General features: G+C 34.5%; 4 protein-coding genes and 1 pseudogene across 6 annotated transcripts; 1 reads left to right on the forward strand and 4 right to left on the reverse strand.

Moving 5' to 3' along the window:
- Positions 1 to 1,733: 1,733 nt before the first annotated feature.
- Positions 1,734 to 7,478, reverse strand: LOC123212505 (lys-63-specific deubiquitinase BRCC36-like). Of its 2 annotated transcripts, none has more exons than XM_044631668.1 (11): positions 7,243 to 7,478; positions 5,851 to 5,976; positions 5,371 to 5,458; positions 4,556 to 4,641; positions 4,247 to 4,465; positions 3,605 to 3,789; positions 3,316 to 3,474; positions 3,134 to 3,214; positions 2,993 to 3,047; positions 2,482 to 2,703; positions 1,734 to 2,124 (listed from the first exon to the last, which is right to left on the reverse strand). In XM_044631668.1, exons 1-10 carry the CDS (start codon positions 7,351 to 7,353, stop codon positions 2,506 to 2,508), a joined length of 1,308 nt encoding a protein of 435 aa, XP_044487603.1. In that variant the 5' UTR covers positions 7,354 to 7,478; the 3' UTR covers positions 1,734 to 2,124; positions 2,482 to 2,505. The 2 variants fall into 2 exon arrangements, with proteins under 2 accessions (XP_044487603.1, XP_044487604.1); XM_044631669.1 differs by lacking the exon at positions 7,243 to 7,478 and adding an exon at positions 6,383 to 6,404.
- A 513-nt stretch (positions 7,479 to 7,991) lies between these two features.
- Positions 7,992 to 9,062, reverse strand: LOC123212277 (late embryogenesis abundant protein 7-like). The gene is made up of 3 exons (XM_044631370.1): positions 8,914 to 9,062; positions 8,739 to 8,840; positions 7,992 to 8,573 (listed from the first exon to the last, which is right to left on the reverse strand). Exons 1-3 carry the CDS (start codon positions 8,983 to 8,985, stop codon positions 8,307 to 8,309), a joined length of 441 nt encoding a protein of 146 aa, XP_044487305.1. The 5' UTR covers positions 8,986 to 9,062; the 3' UTR covers positions 7,992 to 8,306.
- Positions 9,063 to 9,684: 622 nt separating this feature from the next.
- On the forward strand, positions 9,685 to 10,837 carry LOC123210950 (late embryogenesis abundant protein 2; the record flags this gene model as incomplete). Its single annotated transcript, XM_044629446.1, has 2 exons — positions 9,685 to 9,789; positions 10,205 to 10,837. Coding segments are annotated over 2 exons (534 nt in total), but the record flags the coding sequence as incomplete, so codon positions are not given.
- A 314-nt stretch (positions 10,838 to 11,151) lies between these two features.
- On the reverse strand, positions 11,152 to 16,589 carry LOC123209980 (WD repeat-containing protein 43). 2 transcript variants are annotated; one of them, XM_044628100.1, is made up of 12 exons: positions 16,435 to 16,589; positions 15,452 to 15,556; positions 15,213 to 15,328; positions 14,745 to 14,899; positions 14,575 to 14,663; positions 13,956 to 14,490; positions 13,238 to 13,339; positions 12,756 to 12,994; positions 12,591 to 12,673; positions 12,312 to 12,423; positions 11,763 to 11,837; positions 11,152 to 11,679 (listed from the first exon to the last, which is right to left on the reverse strand). In XM_044628100.1, exons 1-12 carry the CDS (start codon positions 16,522 to 16,524, stop codon positions 11,494 to 11,496), a joined length of 1,887 nt encoding a protein of 628 aa, XP_044484035.1. In that variant the 5' UTR covers positions 16,525 to 16,589; the 3' UTR covers positions 11,152 to 11,493. The 2 variants fall into 2 exon arrangements, with proteins under 2 accessions (XP_044484035.1, XP_044484034.1); XM_044628099.1 differs by having other exon boundaries at positions 12,756 to 13,006.
- A 727-nt stretch (positions 16,590 to 17,316) lies between these two features.
- On the reverse strand, positions 17,317 to 19,687 carry LOC123210951 (annotated as a pseudogene).
- Positions 19,688 to 19,766: the final 79 nt, after the last annotated feature.

A 19,766-nucleotide genomic window follows, 5' to 3' on the forward strand; every position in this document is an offset into this window, starting at 1 on the left:
ATTATATTATGTGTTTTATTAATGATAGATTAGGGTAATTTGGTGAAAAAACTAAAATGATAAAAATACTTTAAAGAGTGAAAACAATAGATAATTTCAGATTAATTTAGAGCGAATCGAGTCAATTTGAATATTTAAAAGTTGGATTAAAATTAAAAATTTTGATATGATTCTAATTTGGATTAGGTTAGAGTTGAAAATATTTAATACAAAACTTAAATTAATATGATACGAATATAACTAAATATCATAAACTGTCAAGTCCATCAAGTAGCTGGTTAAGGGTTAATCAAATTCTCAATGTGTTGAATGAATAGTGGCAGCTCCTTATATTTGGTCACTGCGAACTAGTACAGTTACTATAAAGGCCGAATGACTAGTTTCCACTAGAACTTTTATGAAATGACAATTTTTTACTTTTTAAAATTTAAAAAAAAAATTCATTTTCCCATATGTCATCTACTCCTATAAAGAAAATCCGTTAAACCTAAAGGTGGGAAAGTGATTTTCATTTCTAGTAGTCAATTTCAGAAGTATTCAAATCGAAATTCTTGTTTTTAAAATCATTACATATAAATAAAAAACTATATTCAAAGAAGAACATATGAATAATCTTATTGTGTTGTGATGAGAAGAAAATTGATCATATTACTAAATTAAAAAATATGTACATTTTTTAAATTTTTTGTAAATAATATAAATCAAAATAAACATTTTTTTTTTTTAAGTTTAACCCTAGACATTTTTTTAAATTTATGTTAACTTTTTTTTTTTATAGCTTTGCCATTACATATTGATACCCAAAGATTTGCACTTGACACTCAAAATATGTTCCTCTAACTACACCTAATATTATAATTTCAATATTTTGAATTTAATTCCATAAATCTAATAACTTTAATACAAATCCATTTTAGCATTGCTTAACATAAAATCATAAAGGCCAAAGGACTATTTCCCACCTAAGGTATGTTTTTTCTATAAATTTCCATCCGTTAACTTTGGAAAACCTATTTACTTACTCATAGACTGTTAAAAAAAACGTTAGGTTGACGGATTTAAAGGTAAAATCGTTATTTTATCTATAATATTAAAAATAAACTTAAGAGTCTTAGTCGTCTACGAAGACGATTCGTCTTCGTTTAGACGAAGACACCTAGGAGAGTCGGACGCCGCATGGTCGAAAAGAGAGGCCGTCAAAGAGGGAGAGTAGGTGCTTGGAGATCACTGGTTGTCGTCGAAAAATTTGGATTTGAAGTTTGGAAACCCTATGAGGGAAAATGCAATTTTCAAAAACTTGTATTGGGGAGAAAGTGTTAGTTTTTAGTGTTTGGGAGGGAAAATGATATGACCAACAAACTCAGTTAAGTTCAACGACACATGGATGGGTAAATGGTATTTTCAAAATTAACAAAAAGAACTTTGAGAATTCAACATAGTTTGGGTGATAAATTGTCCTTTGGCCAATCATAAATCTAACTTCAGGGAAAGGCATCCTGAAAATCTTATCAATATGATACACTAAGCTTGGAGCACTGGAAGGTCAAGAGATCAATGGTTGGGAATAAACAATTCAATACTTACAAAACAGAATTTGGGTTTGATTCAACGATGAACACAATGAAGTTGCAAGTTTTCTATTCATGTTATCCATTTCCAGAATTATGTAATCTATGCATGAACGTTTCTCCTTTGTAAATCAAGGATTTCCAAGAACAAACTAACAACATAAATTGCAGCAATCAATATGTCAAGCTAGATACCCAATCTTCATTTCTTTATAGCCCTTTCATTTTCGGGCTAAATGATACACACTACTTCACCAAAATACAAGATAGAAAGTACACGTAATCACCTCCAGGGGGTTGCACTCTATAAACTTCAAAAAAAACTGCCAAGTCCAGAAGAAAATTATACCAAATGAAACCAGGGAGGCAATATATACAATCAGATTCATCTTCACGGAAAAATCCCCACCCACCGTTTCCTCTTGTAGAACCATTCAGATTGATCATCGTGGTGATCAAGAAAACCATCACTTACAATACTGCCATCAGAACTTAAAAAACCATGGATACTATGAAAATTGCAAAAGCTCTTCAGATAGACCAACAGAAGTCAAACCTACAAAAAAGGGATGGTGCATAAGAGGAGAGCAAGCATCAATGGTTTAGTAATCAACATCCTCCAAATCAGACTTATAAGTGGAAGAGCATCTTCAAGACTAACGTTGGTCAAACAATATGTTCAAATTTCATTCTGTGTATGCTTTTCCTCCAGAAACTTGAAAAGATGAAAAGAAAAGGAGTCTTTAATCAGTTGTATTAACAAATTGTTTGGTATCACAATGATTGAGTATTTATAATTTACAATAAATAGAAAAACATAAAACTTACAGTGTATGATCTCAAGGAGAATTATATATGTATACGCGTGTTTGTATTGATAATCACAAAAATGATCATTACAGATAACACTTACAGGTGCAATGTGTTTGTGTTTCTACTAAGAACCCCCTTTTCTGCTGCGGCTACCAGGACTAGATAAGGTCCTCACATTAGCTGAGCCATGCAAGTCCCTGTGACCAACCAAAGCACTTCCCCTGAGACCATGAGATGGAGTATGATGGGGAGATGAACTGGACTCACTCCCCCTAGAGGCATCAGTCTCCAACATCTTAGCTTCATCTGTTAGCATTGCCAACTGTTTTAGAAAAACCAGATCAGTTCCTGAACATAATTTAGGCAAGAAGAAATTAATTATCCAGTAGACCAGAACAAAATATACAACATTAAATTCCATCAAATGGAATCCACAAACTGTTGGGTCCTGAATAACAAAATGACAGTGCCATTGATGAAGTTGGTTCTATAGGAGAGTTCAATCTAAAAGTTTTAAAAATATCATTTCCATCAAAGTTCACTAAAAAGGTTTAAAAACAATAACCATTGCTACTGTCTGCCAAATACATATAACAAACTTCATTCCATACCCGAAGTTCATTCTCTCTCAATCGATCCTGTAACACATTTATGGCAGGACTTAAACTGCAAAAAGATTTAGAATGAATGGTGAGTACAAATAAAAAGTGGACAATATGTAATCAAACAAGATATAGGTTTTTGTTTCTAACCAATATTCAATTAATTTGCAGATTGAAGCCTGATATGTAGATGTGTGATGAATGAAAGTAAGCGGATGCACTTTCCCATCCCTGATTAAAATTGAAAAAAAAATCAAATTAGACATTAAAGGGCGAACAGAGATACAATACAAACAAGTGATAAGTGTGTGCCACATGTATTCAATGAACACCTTATATTTTGCAATATAGCTTGGTTATATGCTGCCTGTTCCTCTTGATATAGTACATGTTGCAAATCCGTAAATGATGTTAGAGGTGAATCAAGTTTCAGAAGAGACGAGGTTGGCAAAACATGAAGAGGGATTTCTTTCCTGATATACTCTGCACCACTGTCAGCAAAGAGACGCTAATTTGAGGATCTCAAGTGGATAGATGCATTTTGCCAATCTATCATCTTGTTTGCAATGATAACATAACAAGAATTGAATATTATGTTATATAATACATACTCAGGTATACCTCATGTCCAAATTTGAACGGTGCATGGCCTCTTGCATACTTTCTGACATATCCATGGGATCTATATCTGCAATGATGTTACTTAAATCACCAGTTTGGTAGTTTCCTCCAACTCTCTCTCTCTCAAGATGGTTGGTATCAGCATTTGCAAAGAAACCACCCAAGTCTGAAGATCTTCCCAGACCCTAACCAATTACACATGATGCATTGAATAAGAAGATAAAAGAATGAAAAAATCTCATGATGTAAATAAATAGACAGACGAAATATGGTATTTAAGAACATTAAGGCCACTCTTTTGCAAGATATATTTTGCAAAGCCGATCCTTGCCATTTTAATTTTCTATTTTCAAATCTAACTGCAATTCTGCTGAAGCTATCTTATACAAATGATTATACCAAAGTAAGCAAGACATTATAAACATATATACTTCAAAATGGTGAAGCAGAATCATTTATATCAATACTCTGACAATTGACTGAAGTATACAATCAGACAATCTTATGACCACAAATAAAGCATATCATAAGCAGGAAAAAATGTGCAATCCTCTATCTTATGAACTCTAAGTTTTCTTAACTTCCTACTGGTCTTAGACCTACTGCTAGTATGATAATCAAGGAATAATGTGAAAATTGTACCTTCCATGATCCTGTTGCTGTTCTGGAATCACCGGTGTCTTGTTCAGGGCTCTCTGCCCTTGCACTTCCAGATCTCACTGATAAATTTTCTGAGGAACTTAAAGATGAGTCCAAATTGATAACTGCATTTTTATTAACAGGTGATAAAGAAATTGGTCTTGGCATTTGATTCTGCTTCCCATCTGAGGACTGGAATGCAATAACTTGGATTCTCCCAACCTGCAATAAGCCCATGTGTTGAGCTTAGCTATGCCAACCAAAAAACAATATGCAAGACCACTAAACATTTAGAAAACATGAAAGACAAACCTTGTTTATATCTTCACTAAAACATGAAAATATCAGCCCAATAAACCCAGAATCTAGAAGTTGATACATTGCTTGTGTCCGCACATCTGCAGAAGGTAGTGAGTAGAACTTTTAATGTCACAACCAACTATCAAAGCAGCCATGGCCATGTATAAAGCAATTCCACCCTTGTCTTCAAGCATTTGGAAATATTTAACAATTGAAATGATTCTTAAAAAAAATATCCAGTCTTATTCGGTTTTGAGCACAGGTTGATAGCGTATAAACAGCTTTAACTGGAGAACTGTAAGCCTTATACTCACTGACCACAGCAATCACTCTTTAATGACAGTATTGCAAGTATAATACAACCAAATCACATTAAGTGTGTTGGTTTTTTTCATACTTTTCTTCCACCTGAAAGTAACAGGGCATTTTATGCTTATCTATAAGCTTAAACATTTGGGTTTAGTGCTAGCTCAACACAATATCAAAGGCAAGTGGAGTAAGAGATACTGTGTTTGAATCTCCCTGTTGCATTTATTAATCATATCAAGTTATATTTGCTTTCTTAGTTGTCATTATGGTTGTTTTTGATAGGAGGCATGTTAGATCTTAAAAACTACTGTTGGCTCATTTTATCTATAAGCACCAAAAGAAAGAAATCAACATAAAGGTGTAGCTAACTTAATTAATCCTGTCACACCTAGTTTGCATTTTGAACATAAAAAGGAAAGATGATTTTTAAGTAGAGCATATTTTTTTCTTATAGAGGGAATCAACAACTTTAACAAGGAGAGAGAGGAAAAAAGGAAAGGCAATTCATCAATACTTACCAACATGGGAAGGAAGAACTGTAATATGTGGATGTGAATGGTACCACCCGATGACTCTTGTTGTTCTTCCAGTCAACATGGTCATTCTGTGCTGTAGAGTCAATTAAAACAATAACGAAACATAATCTTCCACACTTAGCAGCTATATAACACATAAAGGTGCGGGTGGTAAGCCACAGCTTCTGACCTATATGGCCAAGCAAGAGAATTAATTTTTGGTTCACTATTTCATTATCCATGTGGTTAAAGCTTAAGTAGGAATGGAAGCAAATTCTTCTTAATGAACTCCTAATGGAAAAGGTAAGCTTAGTATGTAAAGTGAATAATTATGCTTTGAAAGTTATAAATTATACAATTTATAGTGTCATGAGGGGGAAGAGTCAAATCTACTTTCTATTGTCAAAAAGTTGCAGTAGAAAAAAAATTAAGGCTAAAGAATTGTCCATAAAAGGTAAACAAACACATAAAAATTAAGGATATATCGGCCTGAGCTGACGCAGCAGCCAACTGTTCAGGATTTGTCTCTACTCGATCCTTTCGCCGATCAGATCGAGACTGAGGTGATGCTCCCCAAATTAGTGCAGTGACATTACCACTTTTTGAGTACTGGAAATTGTGAATTTGAAGCAAACCGTCACTAATATAAGAACATAAGAGCCAAAAAGAAAATGCAAAAGAAGCCATCTCATAGTACAGGAAATGAAAAGTCATAAGAATGCAATATTCTCATTTCCTGTAAAATCAAAAGATTAACACCAAATTTTAAGTTGGCATGGTATGATGAAGAAGCAAGAATTCAAAAACATAGGACAAAAATAGCTGCAGCATAAATTCCTCAGCCAAGAGCAGAACAACATAATTTGCACATTCTTCCAATAAAATTATGCATTTCAGTCAACGAAAAAAGGCCTAGTCATATGTGCCCAAAAAACCGACTACTCCAAGGCCAACTTCCATTGAAAAACTTTGCTTAATACAAAAAAACTTATGAGGTACATGGAATTCAGCTAACCTTAAGATACAGCAGCACTCTTACTTATCCTTAAATTTAGGCCTTCCATGCCCAAAAATGTTTAAAAAAATAAAGAGAGAGAATGAGATTGCATTATCACTATCTGAGTATAGAAAGAACAGACTACTTGAAATACCACTACTTTCACAGAACCAGAAGAAGGTGATAATTCTGCAAAAAAGAATTTGCTAAGTTTCTCTCCAAAAGAATTGTCCACCTATATCTATATCAATCAAATCTATATAAAAAACTTAAGCCAAATCGGATGTACAGAATCCAAAAGGCCCCGAATTTGGGAAATGGAGCCCAAATATAGACTAGAAATCGAAACACAAAAAGTTCAAACCATTTTAACACTACTTACAATGAACACAAACCCAAAAAAGAACAAAAACTGCATATGAACAAACATACAAAATTTCTATTAGAATTCCAGAAACACTAATACAGGAAACGGATCAAAACCATCAGAGTCCTGATAACTCCAACTGAATTTGCGCTACAAAGTCCAAAACGTAATTGTAATACATTAAGAATTAAAAAGATTAAAAAAGAATCAAACTTTAGCTGAAATTCCCAAATCTCAATTGATTAACAACCCAAAACTAACAAAAACAAATGTTAAATACGGAAAGCAAAAGAAAAATATTCAAAGCTTGATATTGACATAACACAAGCATCGAAAAGAGGTAAATTTACAGAATGGGAATGAATTTTTAGCCAAAAATCCAAAAACCCAATTCAGAAAACCATTCAAAACACAAATTCCAAGAAATGCCTCTACATGTTCACTAGAAATCCGAGATGAACATAAAAAATAAGAAGAACAACAAACAGCATAAATTGAGAGAAAAAAGAACCTCGATATCACCAAGAAGAAGACCCATGATCTCTTCAGTCTCAGTAGACAATGCGTGCGTAAGACAAGTTAACCAAACATCCTCGGACATTTTAACGGCGGTTAGAGACATTCTTAGAGGAATTTCAATTTGGGATTGCTATACGAGTTTGAGTGAGAATTTCTATGGCCCTTTTCTCGATTTGGTTCCTTGTGCCCTTCAAAACTTTGGGTTTGGGCAGTGGATCTCAATAGACATAATTTTGCACGGAACGATAATATGGTAAGGTCGGCTTCACCTTAAGGTTAACTGTATGCGGTACAGTTCCTGCAGTAAATCTAGTTAATCTGTCGTCAAAATAACAACTACATAATAAACTTTATAGCAAATTAATCGAAATATAATAACATGATTTATTAATTATCATTTCTAACCTGGCTAGATTTAAAATTTGAGTAATATATATATAGATTTTGAGTATATAAATATATATATATATTTATATGTGTTATCGTAAATTTGGGTATTATTTTATCGTTAATTCAAAATCACTTAATTATATGATGATATATATAAATATGTATTTGTATATCTAAAATGGATACACATAGTTTTAAACTCAGAAAACTATCAATCCTCAGTTATTTGACGATTGTAAGTCTCTGGATGTGTTAGCCTTAGCAAATATATGGTGGTCTTCATTTGCTACATTTAATGAGCAAGTGTTTGGAAGAGATGGAGATTGAAATATGGGGATTACCCTAAAAAAAAAAGATAGAAATATGGGTAGAAAGGTTCAATTGAATATATAAATATCAGTTTTTCTTTGTTGCCACAATTACACTGCTCTCTTGATAAATTTGAAAGCAAAAGCCCAACTGTTTAATTTATTCTTAACAAACCATTAAGATAATTAATATGACGATCATATCACAACAATCACCCAAACAACATTAAAGAAAGAAAGAAATCGAACACCATCTCCATAGTATGGAGGGCAGATAATTAATGACACAAAAAGCTTATGAAAAACCAGCCCAAATCAGCATTTGCTTTTTAGCTTGAGCTGGCTTGGAGTCAGCACTTCAGATCCTTGTGTTAGATGGGTTGCTTGGGTTACTTGCGTTGGTTGGGTTGGTTGAGTTGTCTGAGTTCATTCCTAGAGTGTTTTTCACAGCCTCAGTTGCTCCTTGAGCCACGTTCTTCACTTGCTCACCGGCTCCTTGAGCCACGTTCTTCACTTGCGTTCCGGCTCCTTGAGCCAAGTTCATCACTTGTCCTCCGGCTCCTTCTGCCATGTTTATCACTTGTCCTCCGGCTCCTTGTGCCATGTTTATCACCTGTTCTCCTTTCTGCAATCAGACACAAATTATTAGTCACCAGATATTCAGACTCTTCATTAAATTCTACTCACAATAGTTTTCTGATGAAATAAACCACATATCAAACAAATGAATCAATGAAATAAATTTATATTAATTTGGGAGGAATAAAAAAAAGAAAAGAAAAGGTGATGCCTGTTGCAGGAAGTTTGAGGTTTGGGAGGCGTAAGAACTTTCATTTTCAGGAGTTTGTTGGGATGCATTTGGTGCCTGGTTCAGGATTTCATCTCTCTTAACCTGCATTCAACATTATATTATGTCACAATTAACTTGTTTTCACAAGAAGATTGATGATATACAAATTATTTACCTGAGCTTCCCCGGTGATTTGGCCTGCAGCAGCTCCAGCATTGTCTTCACGATAAAATTGTTGGCTTGCCATTACTTAAAAATTTGTAAATTGCTGTGTATTTAATGAATGACTGGAATTGCAAAAGTGAATGATGATCAAAGAGAAAACAAGTGAATTTATAGCTAAAAATGTTGCTAATTTGGAACAAAATGCATGCATTTAATAACACGTGGCATGCTGCAGTAAAAGGTAGGGTTGTGGTCAGGAGTGCTTCCAAAATTATGGCCTTAAGTAGAGAAAACATTGGCTTAGAGATAGGGAAGAGCTTGAGCTCATTAATTAATTAATTAATTATTCTGTAATTTCAAATGAAAAACAAGAGTAATCATCCTGTAATTTCAAATGAAAAATAATTTCATATTTTTTCTTTTTAAGTGACCCTTTTGGAGGGTAAATTTTGTTGGTGTCAACAAATTCTAACACACCCTAAAATTTTACATCTTCTAAACAATCAACTGAGTGCGTCAGAGAAAGGAAAAAGCTTGGTAAGCCCTACAATGCTGCCACGTGGTCACCTACTAGACAGAATGCCACGTGGCTGGATCACACAGGCTGTGTTTATCGTCATGGGAAATTACAAACGCATCATCAAAATACTAATACCAACGCATACCACGTCCCATCCACGTGTTTAAAACCCACAACTTCTCAAACTCTACATACCATCGTGCACAGTCCTCTCTGCTTTCATGGAAAGAAAAAATCTCAGTAAAGCACTACACTTCTTGAAGAAATTTTAGCAGTATTCAGTTGAATTTAAGCAGTTTCAGAAAGAAAACTATCGCATCTGAAGATCAGAGCTATAGAGCCGGTGAAGCCCGAGGCCAGTCTGAGGTATATTATAAATAAGCTTTAAGTTGAAATCGTGATTAATTGGTTTTTGGGTTAATTCGTTTTACTTACGTTTGTATCATGGAGAGTTCGGTGTTTATGAAAGCAGTTAATGCTAAAAAGGGTCTTGTATACAAGTAGTTTAAGATATATTCTAATCTCATTGCATTTATCTGAGAACTATGATTATAAGTGCTTTTTCTTGAGAATGGGCGTGTTTTGGACCATTATCAGTCAGTGGCAGTTCTTCACAGTTAAAAGCAACAAGGAAGGAATCCCTTCTAAAACATTATTAGTTTAGAAATGTCTCAGAAACTAGCTAGCTTAAGTAAGCTTTGAGCTTCACTTTTGAGCTGAGTATAAATTGTACAGAGGCATGCTAACTTTATTTCTGTAAATGGTTTTGGTATAATAACAGGAGAGGACTATCCAGATGATGGAAAGCATGAAGGATAAGGCAAGAGAAACCAAGGATAAGACTGCCGAGACCGCGCACGCAGCCAAAGAGAAGACGGCCCAGGCAGCCCAAGCAGCCAAAGAGAAGATCGCCCAGACAGCCCAAGCAGCCAAAGAGAAGACAGCTCAGACGGCCCAGTCGGCCAAAGAGAAGGGCTCGGAGACCACAGAGGCAGCGAAGCAGAAGACGCAGGAGACAGCCCTGGCGGCTCGAGAGAAGGCCGAAGCTGGGAAGGAGAAGACGGGTGGCATACTCCAGAAGACTAGAGACCAAGTGAAAAGCATGGCTCAAGGTGCTGCAGGGGCAGTGAAGCATACTTTCGGGTTTGACAGCACTGGTGATGATCATGAGTATGGAAATAATAAGACCACAACAAATACCACTACTTAGAGGAGGGAATATTAATAGATTAGTGTTTAAATATGCAACAAGTTGTTCGTTTGTGCTGTGTCTGTTTTAACCTCTAAAGGGCATGTTTTTGTGTCTCTTCATGAGCTGTAAATGAAGGAATATTATCTTAAAATCGTTTGTGTTTTTAGACTTGCACAGAGTCCCTTCTTTACTGGTGAATAAAAGTGGGTTAATTTCTGTTTTTCTTGTCAAGTGTCAGAGATATATCCTGGAGGAATGAGATTGTCTTGTGGCTATTTTTCAGATCATACATAAAGCAATCAAATTTCCCTTCTAGTATTATTAAACTGTGTGATTTGGCTTCTTTCAGAGAGGTGCACATATGACCACTACTTTCAGCTTCAATGCACTTAAAAAATAAAACCAAACTTTCTGTTTGTTTCTTTAGAAACTGAAAAGCAATTGAAGAAGATGGCTCAAGGTGCAGGAAGTAGGGCTCAAACTCCATTGAAAGGAGCCTAAACTGAGTTTATGTGTCATTGAACAGTGAGATCGGATTGAATGCAAATTGCATTTAATCAATAATTCCATTACTCAAAACATAAATAACCAAAACTGACGTTTATGAGTTTTTCCTACAATTTGTTATTAATTTAAATGGGTTTACAAAAAATACAATAGAAAAAGCGCTTTAAGCCATTACCGTACAACATAGGCCTCAAGAAATTCGGCAGCTCAAACAAATCATCAAGCTGCCCAGTCCCCTGTTGATGTATCTGAATTTTGAGAGGGTTTGTGCTGGGCTGCATCGACTGTTTTACTATGATCTTGTAAGCTTTTTGGCATATGAAAAACTTCATATTATCTTAGGCCGAAATTTGGTTTGATAGGGATAACCTTTAATCACTCATGTCATTGGTTCCTTCAAAATCTTTAGTACCATCAACTTCTCGATTGTATTCTTTTTCTTCATTATTTTGATCAGTTTCCATGGCATCGTCAGATTCTTCTTCTTCATCAGTATCCTTGTCCTCATAAATTACAGGTATCATGGCATCATTTTCTTCCAATCCTTCATTAACAATCTAACAAAAGAAAAACAACCCTTATAACTTGACTCTCGAAAAACTCCATTTACTATAAACTATAACATTATGAGCAAACATACCCCTCCATAAAGGAAGTCTAAGCAACTTGATATTTGAAGAGCTGATTGGAATGTTGAGACTCTTGATTCTATCAGCTGCACAATGAATAAGAAACACAATTACAGGAGTTCAATAATATAGATGTCCAATGACATGGGTATATAAGAAAATTTACTGCAACCCATGTTCAGTCTTGTAGATAGGAGAAAAAATTGGCAAAAGATTGAATGTGGTAACCAGAATGTGAGAAGTACATAAAACATCAATCTTCACGGAAAAAAAAAACCCTAAATGGAATCATTCCAACGGCAACTTCGAACAATTTTTAACTCCTCTTGGGGTTCCTCAAAGTGATGCCAATAGAAAGACATCAAACATGTGCGATTGAACAAATCCAGTTGTAATAAAAAATAACTTGGCAAATTACAAGAACATAGATATTTATTTGCAAAAAAGCTAATAGTGTCACTCATATAAAATATGCACAAAATTATCAAACATATCTGTGCAAGTTAAATTTATGAAAGAGTAAAATAATGTGGTATATGAGATAAATCACCATTTTTTACCTGGTATAAAGTGTTCAAGGCAAGTAATGAAGATTCCTGGGACATAATTCCACTAGCATGTTGAAGAAGCAAGGTTTTTAGCCATGGAAGGGCACATGCCAACACTGCACCCCTGCAGAAAAAATGAAACAGAGAAACAGTGAGCTTCAAAATTTTAGGAATGTAAGTTTGTCTGACTTAGACTGCAATATCAAACACCAACTCGACATGGAAGATAGCAAAAAACCAAGCTTTCTCATCCACTACCGGAGAATCAGTTAAGAGCTAATCATTCTTTACCTTGACTGAATTATAGATACAAGAGAATGTAAAAGCTTGAGAACATCAGCTGGTTTTAACTGTGATATTGAATTAGTGATAACCTGCAAAAACAACATTTATATTACCAAATTCTTACAAAACAGCTAATATGCCATTCCTCATCCAATAATTATTGAAAACAACCTTCTTATCTTGGTTGTATAAGCACTCTAAGAGAAGAGCTCGATCATCTGCACGTAGTGCCTGCTTAAGCAGAACATTAACCGAGTCTGCACTTGGAGGCTTTGCAGGAGAGGAATCTTGTGTTTCATGGCTCTTGGATTTATCGTTATCAAGTAAATACAAATCTGCAAGCTTCTCACCCATTGTAAGCTCATTCAGATCATCATTAACAAGGACTCCATCCATATCCTCCCCATGACCTATAATCAAAACTGCCACTGAATGAATAAATGTACACCATAAAATCTGCTGCATGTTTTAGGGCAAGAGATATTGAAAATATACTCTAAGAAGACTATCACCACGATATAAACATCAAAATATCCAAAAGTATAAATGATAATAAATGTGAAAATTCAATTTGGAACCACCACATTATTTTCCCTTTCACAACAGTACTTAAACCATGAAACTAGAACCTCTCTGAATATTACACTGCTTACCAGTATCTACATCACTTCTAGCGGCTGCAAGATCAGGATCAGATGCAGCTCGTTTCTTATTTCCTTTTTTACTTTGGGCTGAAGTGGTGACTGCATCTGACTCTGCATCACAGAGACAAGGAAAAATTTTCTTTGATTATATTACAAAATAACTGAAAAAAATTTCCATAGGATGACAGAGTGTATATAGATGATAATCACAAGGGTGTACTCAACTTTAGCTTTCATCAAAATAAATTTAAGAATAAACGAAATGTTCCTCTTACGCCCTAAGGTTCAAGGTGTGAAATGCTTAACCAAAGTATATATTAATAAAAAAGAAGAAAAAATATTGTAAGAAATTGAAGCAGGCGTACAAAAATTGATAATAATAACAATAATAATAATAAAAGGTGGAGAAGAAGAAAACTAAAACAATTTGCCTGGATATACTATAATTTTTTACTTCGCAAAATCCTCTAAGATTAAAACGAGGTTAAGACACAGAGTTATTTAAGATGGTTCCTTATCACTCCACAAAACAATTCCATCGATAGAGAGAAATCACTGAAGATCAACTGCAGAAGAAAAGAAAATAAAGCACCAAGAAAAAGAAAAAGAGAGAAAGCCAATGGACTTAATTGCTAGCGAACACAATTATCTTTAATGCATTTAAATTATTCAAGTGAACAAGCAACCACTTGAGTAACCACAGAAAACGAAATAAAAATTGCCACACCTTTTCTGGTAGGAATTCCATTTTCTTGAACAGTTTTAGTTGTATCTCCATCAGTAATAACAATATTCTCCCCTGGGTTACTAATATTCACAAGACTAAACTTTGGAGAATCTATTGAACCATAACTGATGAGGGCTGTCACCTGTCCATCTGCTTCTACACCGATCAATCTGGCAGAAAAAACAGAAGTGCGAGTCTTCTTCACATTCAAACCGTTTTGCAGATGTGCATCACCTTTGGTAGCTTTTACAGTGATCTTTGTTGGATTTGTTTCTTCATCTTTTGAATCAGTATTCAAATTCCAAATATAAGCGACACCAGATTCTGAAACTGCCAATATGACTTTACCACCTTCTCCATTTGAACTATTCTTGCATTCAATAGTTAAAGGAGGATGTCGCATTGAAAGAGCAGGACCGCTACTGGCAGATTTGGAACCAAAATCAAAACTCCACACTTGAAGATGTTTCTCCCCAGAACATGATGTAACAATGGTCTTTGCATCATCAGATATAGATAGGTACTGCACTTGACCCTGCAACAACAAAGAAGCCAAAATGACCAAGATTTGAGAATATAAATGAAACATCAAAATGTGTCAGCTAATCAAATAACATACCACATTATCTGCACACTTCAAAACCTCTTTCCCGCTTTCCATGCTTAGAACCCGTATCCCATCACTGGCTAAAGCAACATTTTTCTCGTCTAGAATATAAATGAAAAGAAAGAGCATATAAGAACAAAAATTACCAGGTTAACCAATGCTGCAGACTCAAGATAGCTTACCACATGAAAATGCTAAACAAGAGATAGGCTTTTCTGAAGCTCCAAACTCTCGTATTACTTCTCCACTTTCTGATTTCATCACGAAAGCCATTCCTCTTCTTCCAACTACATGTAAACTACGGCCTCTATTTGCAAAAGATAGAGCAGCAACTCCACTGCAGAAAGGAGGTGAGAATATTACCCATCTATAGAATCACTGCATTAACACGTATCAGAGCACACAGGGAAACTCCTTGCAAAAGATACAAGAAGTTTACTTACATTAAGAAAATTGAATAACTGTCAAGATTGGTAGGTGACCATGCAAAAATAGTAGAAATAGAGATTCTTTTACATCATACTGCAACTATCATTACTCAACGCAGATTTCTACACATAACATGTCTATAAGAGCAGGCTATATCAGGGAAACCATTAATTTCATGCACTTCCAGTAACATGATTTAATAGAAAAACTAAGAACCATACCCAGAATGGTGTCCAGTAGATTTCCACTTTGTCTCACCAGAAAAGGCATCAATCACCAACATTTCACCCTCACTTGTACCAAGAGCTAATAAGAAAGTACCACGTTCCTTTCTACGCTATAAATTCAAAGACAAAAATAAAAAATGAATCATACAACCAATAAAGTAAGAGGTTCACTTCAAGCATGGAATATAAAACGTATCAAACAAAGAGGAATTTCCTATTGAGTTGAAGGCTACCTTCTTTCCAACAAAACTACAAGCCATACAGGAATAACCAACTATGGTATCTCCATCTGGATGCTTCCACTCTGCCAACAGAGTTCCATCGCTTGTGCTCCATATCTACAAAATATGAACTTAATATTCCTCAGTGTATGAAAACTTAAAATACCTCCACACACCATAACACAAGAAAAATTGTTCCAATTTTATCAGCCACCTCAGCATTCACCTATTGGAGAAAACTACAGTCTAACCAGTAATGCTAACTCTCCAGTACATCACAAAAATTGTTAACAATCAGACATTGATTGTTATTATACATACAATTAACATTAAATTACAACTCTGATTTTGATGTTTTTAGTATCACACTTCACATCACTAAAACGAAGTTCTGAGGCACCAAAATAAAAAATTAGAGTTACAATACTGGGAATTGCATCAGACTGCCACAGATTTTCTTTAATTTTGTAGTCAAATGAAAACTTTTTTGACTGAGTAGCAAAAATTCAGAAGTTAGCACAACTTGAATCCTCTCACTCAAAGCTAACACATACAGTTAATTACTAGAACACAATCCTTGGAAAATAACAAACACCAATCAAAATATACAAATATGAGTCCATTTGTGATGGCAACAATACAAAATAGCCTCACCTCAATTGCCTCACACTAAATTAATAAAGCTCAATTCATCACATGGAACTCCCCTTATTCTAAAAACGATGCTTTCAACAACATTTGAGTTTCAAAATATATCTAATTTAATGCTTCAATAACATATATATAATTATTATAAACACAAACCAAAACAAAAAACAAAAAACAGATTAAACTTGGTTTTTCTTTTTTAACAATAAAAATACTCCCAACATTAAACAGATAGAAAATTTTCCAACTTCTCTATGACAAACGTTGATATATTAACAAAAAAATATTTTTTTTTTTAAAAAGTTATTATTCACGATGTTACTGAGAAGGGGAGATGGAGTGTGTACTTTAACGACACCGTTCGGACTCAAGACGGCGAAGAATTCACCGTCGGGAGTGAAAGAAGTCATGAGAGACTTGAGCTTCTGCTTGGCCATCGTCGTCGTCGGATGCTGAGAGAAAGAGTGTGTTTTAAGAAGAAAGGGTTTTGGGTTTAAATAGCGGGGGGAGTTTTATAGAAGTACCCCACGCGTAGGTTTGCTCTAAAGTAACCCTTGTGACGCACTAAATTTTTACTATTTAGTTTTTTTTTTTTTTAAGTTAACAAATAAACTTTTGAACAAATATAATTTTTAACAAAGATAAAAGATCCTTAATGGAGGTCTACTTTTATCATAAAAATTTGTTATATTTGAATGAAAATTTTCAAAATCTCACCAAAATTTTAATTCATATCAAATAATAAATACTTTAATCCTATAAATTATACAGAACTTAAACTAATTATAAATACTACTATATATATTTAAATATATACTAATATTTTTATTTAATTAATTTTAATTGTTTATCGGTAAGTTTTTAAATTTTTTAAAGGTAGGGAATGAAAACTAAAAAAAAAAAAAAGGAAAACTTTCAATGGGAATAAGTCCTTTGGCCTTTTTTATACTCTTTAAATATACGTACATAATCACCTGCAACTCACTCACAAATTAGAAATCTTATAAATATTAACTATTTTATATTCATGATTTTTTGTCTTAACTAACTCAAGAGTGCTTGGGACAAGCCATATTGCGTTAGTAGCACATATAAATGAATCCATTATACAACAAATTTTTCCTCATCAGTTTCAGGGACTACAATTTCAAGCCTCAATGGGCTTGTATGTTTCAGGAACTTATGCATGCAAACTTCATCCACCGCAGTTGCCTTACCATAAAACCTCTTCAGTTCCTCTGGATCTTGAATATGTCCTCATCAGTTTCAGGGACTACAATTTCAAGCCTCATCATGGGCTTGTATGTTTCAGGAACTTGGGCATCCGCCTGCATGCAAACTTCATCCACCGCAGTTGCCTTACCATAAAACCTCTTCAGTGCACTCCTCAAGGGAGGCCCCAGTGGATCTTGAATATGCCATACATAATTCGGTGCGAAAACTTCATCCATGACTGCAGGTTGCCATCCATGCTTACCATCTCTATGATCGTGCTTATATGCTCCACATTGCTTAGCATTGTGACCCCATGGTCCAATGTGAACCTCTGAGCAGTAACCACATGCTTTCACAGAGTATTTCCTCATCAACTTTACCACACCTGACTTGACAACCTCATACATGTCCATTGTCTCTTGTGCAATCCTGGGTACATCCCCCAAGGGAGGAGGAGGATGCCGCCCATAAGCTCCAGCTGTATCAAGATCAAGTAGTGGTGATTTATCTCTAGAACGCCATAGCTTTGCCTCCTCAAGAATTCCACCACGCTAAATTACTTTCTTTCCAAACATTCGGATAGGACTGGTTCTTCACAAGAAGGGTATTCTGGTATGTCCACAACAGCTGGAATCTTGTCATAGTCAAACCTAGTCTCATGTTTAATGCGATGACCAAAAGGGTCAAACATGTGATATGACTCAATTGGGAGAAGTACATCATCAACAGAACCCTTGACCCATGCGTGAAATTTTTATGTGTTCGGCTGGTTGCACCATAAAAATTCTGAATGTGGTGACCACTGTGGCCAACATGAATTTCTGAGCACTCACTGTCAAAGTGTAAAGATATCAAATTCAAAGATACAGGTCAAAACTATGAACTGCAAATTGAATTAAGAGTGTCTGTGCATATTTAAATCCAACTTACCAGCAAGCATGTACAGGAACAACATTCAACAGTTGTGCAAGGCCTTTGATCAAGCTTTTCCAGGCATCTAATACTTCATAAGCAACAGGGATCAATTCGGGAACATGTATTCCATTCTCTGGACGCTTCAGAGGCTTCTCTATACCCATTTCTACAAGTTCTTTATCCTTCCTCGCAGCCCGCTTCATCTATCTCTTAGGTAGTACAGGCGGAAGATCCACATTTTGGGGATATATCCTTCTTGTTTCTTTACAGTTTGACAATGTCCAGATCTCTGACTAGCACATAGGAAGGTCCTATTACTTGTTGACTCAACTTTCTGAAGCTGCCCCAGCCCAAACTGCATGTAGAATGAAATTTAAATATGAGCTTTTAAAACAATTATCCATAAAGAATGTCATAAAGGACAAAACACAAACTTATAGATTCATTAGTAGGTCTACAAAATTTTCTCATGCAAATACTCATAAATTCAACTAGCAATGTTTTTTACACATTTAAAAAAAGAGAGAGATAGGCAAATCATTTTATACATCACATATTTACAGATTTACTTCCAACATGATATATGATTAAAATCGAAAACCCAATAGGACACAGTAGAGAGAATATAACCTGCAACCATAGTGTGAGAGCTACTACCTGATAACTTGAGGCCTCAACTCCATGGCACTGTGCTGAAAACCTATAAAGTGAAGCAATGTCAAAATATACTGTCATTGACTCATTTCCCCAAACACATGGTGACTATAATGCAAAATCATAAATACAGTCTCACAATCTTCATACTATCAGTACATTATGTAATGGAAAATCTACCCTAGCCATGAAAGAAGAAAAACATGAAGCACATAAGTTGATTAATATAACTACAGTTATCTAATTACTGTAATTTACAGCATACCCAGCTCACGAAATTCATGAAACTCACATGAAAGCAATGTTTAAGGATCAAACATGAGTTCTTTAACTTAAATAAACAAAAACATGAAAAACCAAACAAAAGATTGATAAATTAAAAAAAATTTGATGAGCTGACCGAGGAAAGGACTTTCCGGTATCTCTCCCCTGTGTTGTTGACTGTTGTTAACATCTTATTATCTTTCGATATGAATTTTTCACATATACTATGGCAATCTACAGTAAAATAACTCATAAATAATTTTCCGGATTTTCTGTATTGCATTAATCATCTGATTGTTCATCAATGAAATTATAACCAAAATATTTAAAAAAAAAAAAACTGTAAAACGGTGATTTTTCATCATCTCATCTTTGAGTTGATTATTGGTATTACACTGATTTTTGTAGAAATGAAAACTTAAGCACCTATATGATTTCTTTTTGTTATAGAAATCAAATTTTTTATTTTTTTTCTTTTGACAAATAAAAAAATATAAAACTTAATGCAAAATCAGAAAAATAAAAAATTGTTTCATTTATTTTAACAGTGTAGCATTTTTAGTTTGCCAATTCTTATTTACCCCAGAAAAAAAAAATTTCCTTTTTAAGAGCAAAAAAAACGATATAAAAT

This window comes from Mangifera indica, chromosome 3, assembly GCF_011075055.1.
Source record: "Mangifera indica cultivar Alphonso chromosome 3, CATAS_Mindica_2.1, whole genome shotgun sequence".
In the NCBI taxonomy this organism is placed as follows: Eukaryota; Viridiplantae; Streptophyta; class Magnoliopsida; order Sapindales; family Anacardiaceae; genus Mangifera; species Mangifera indica.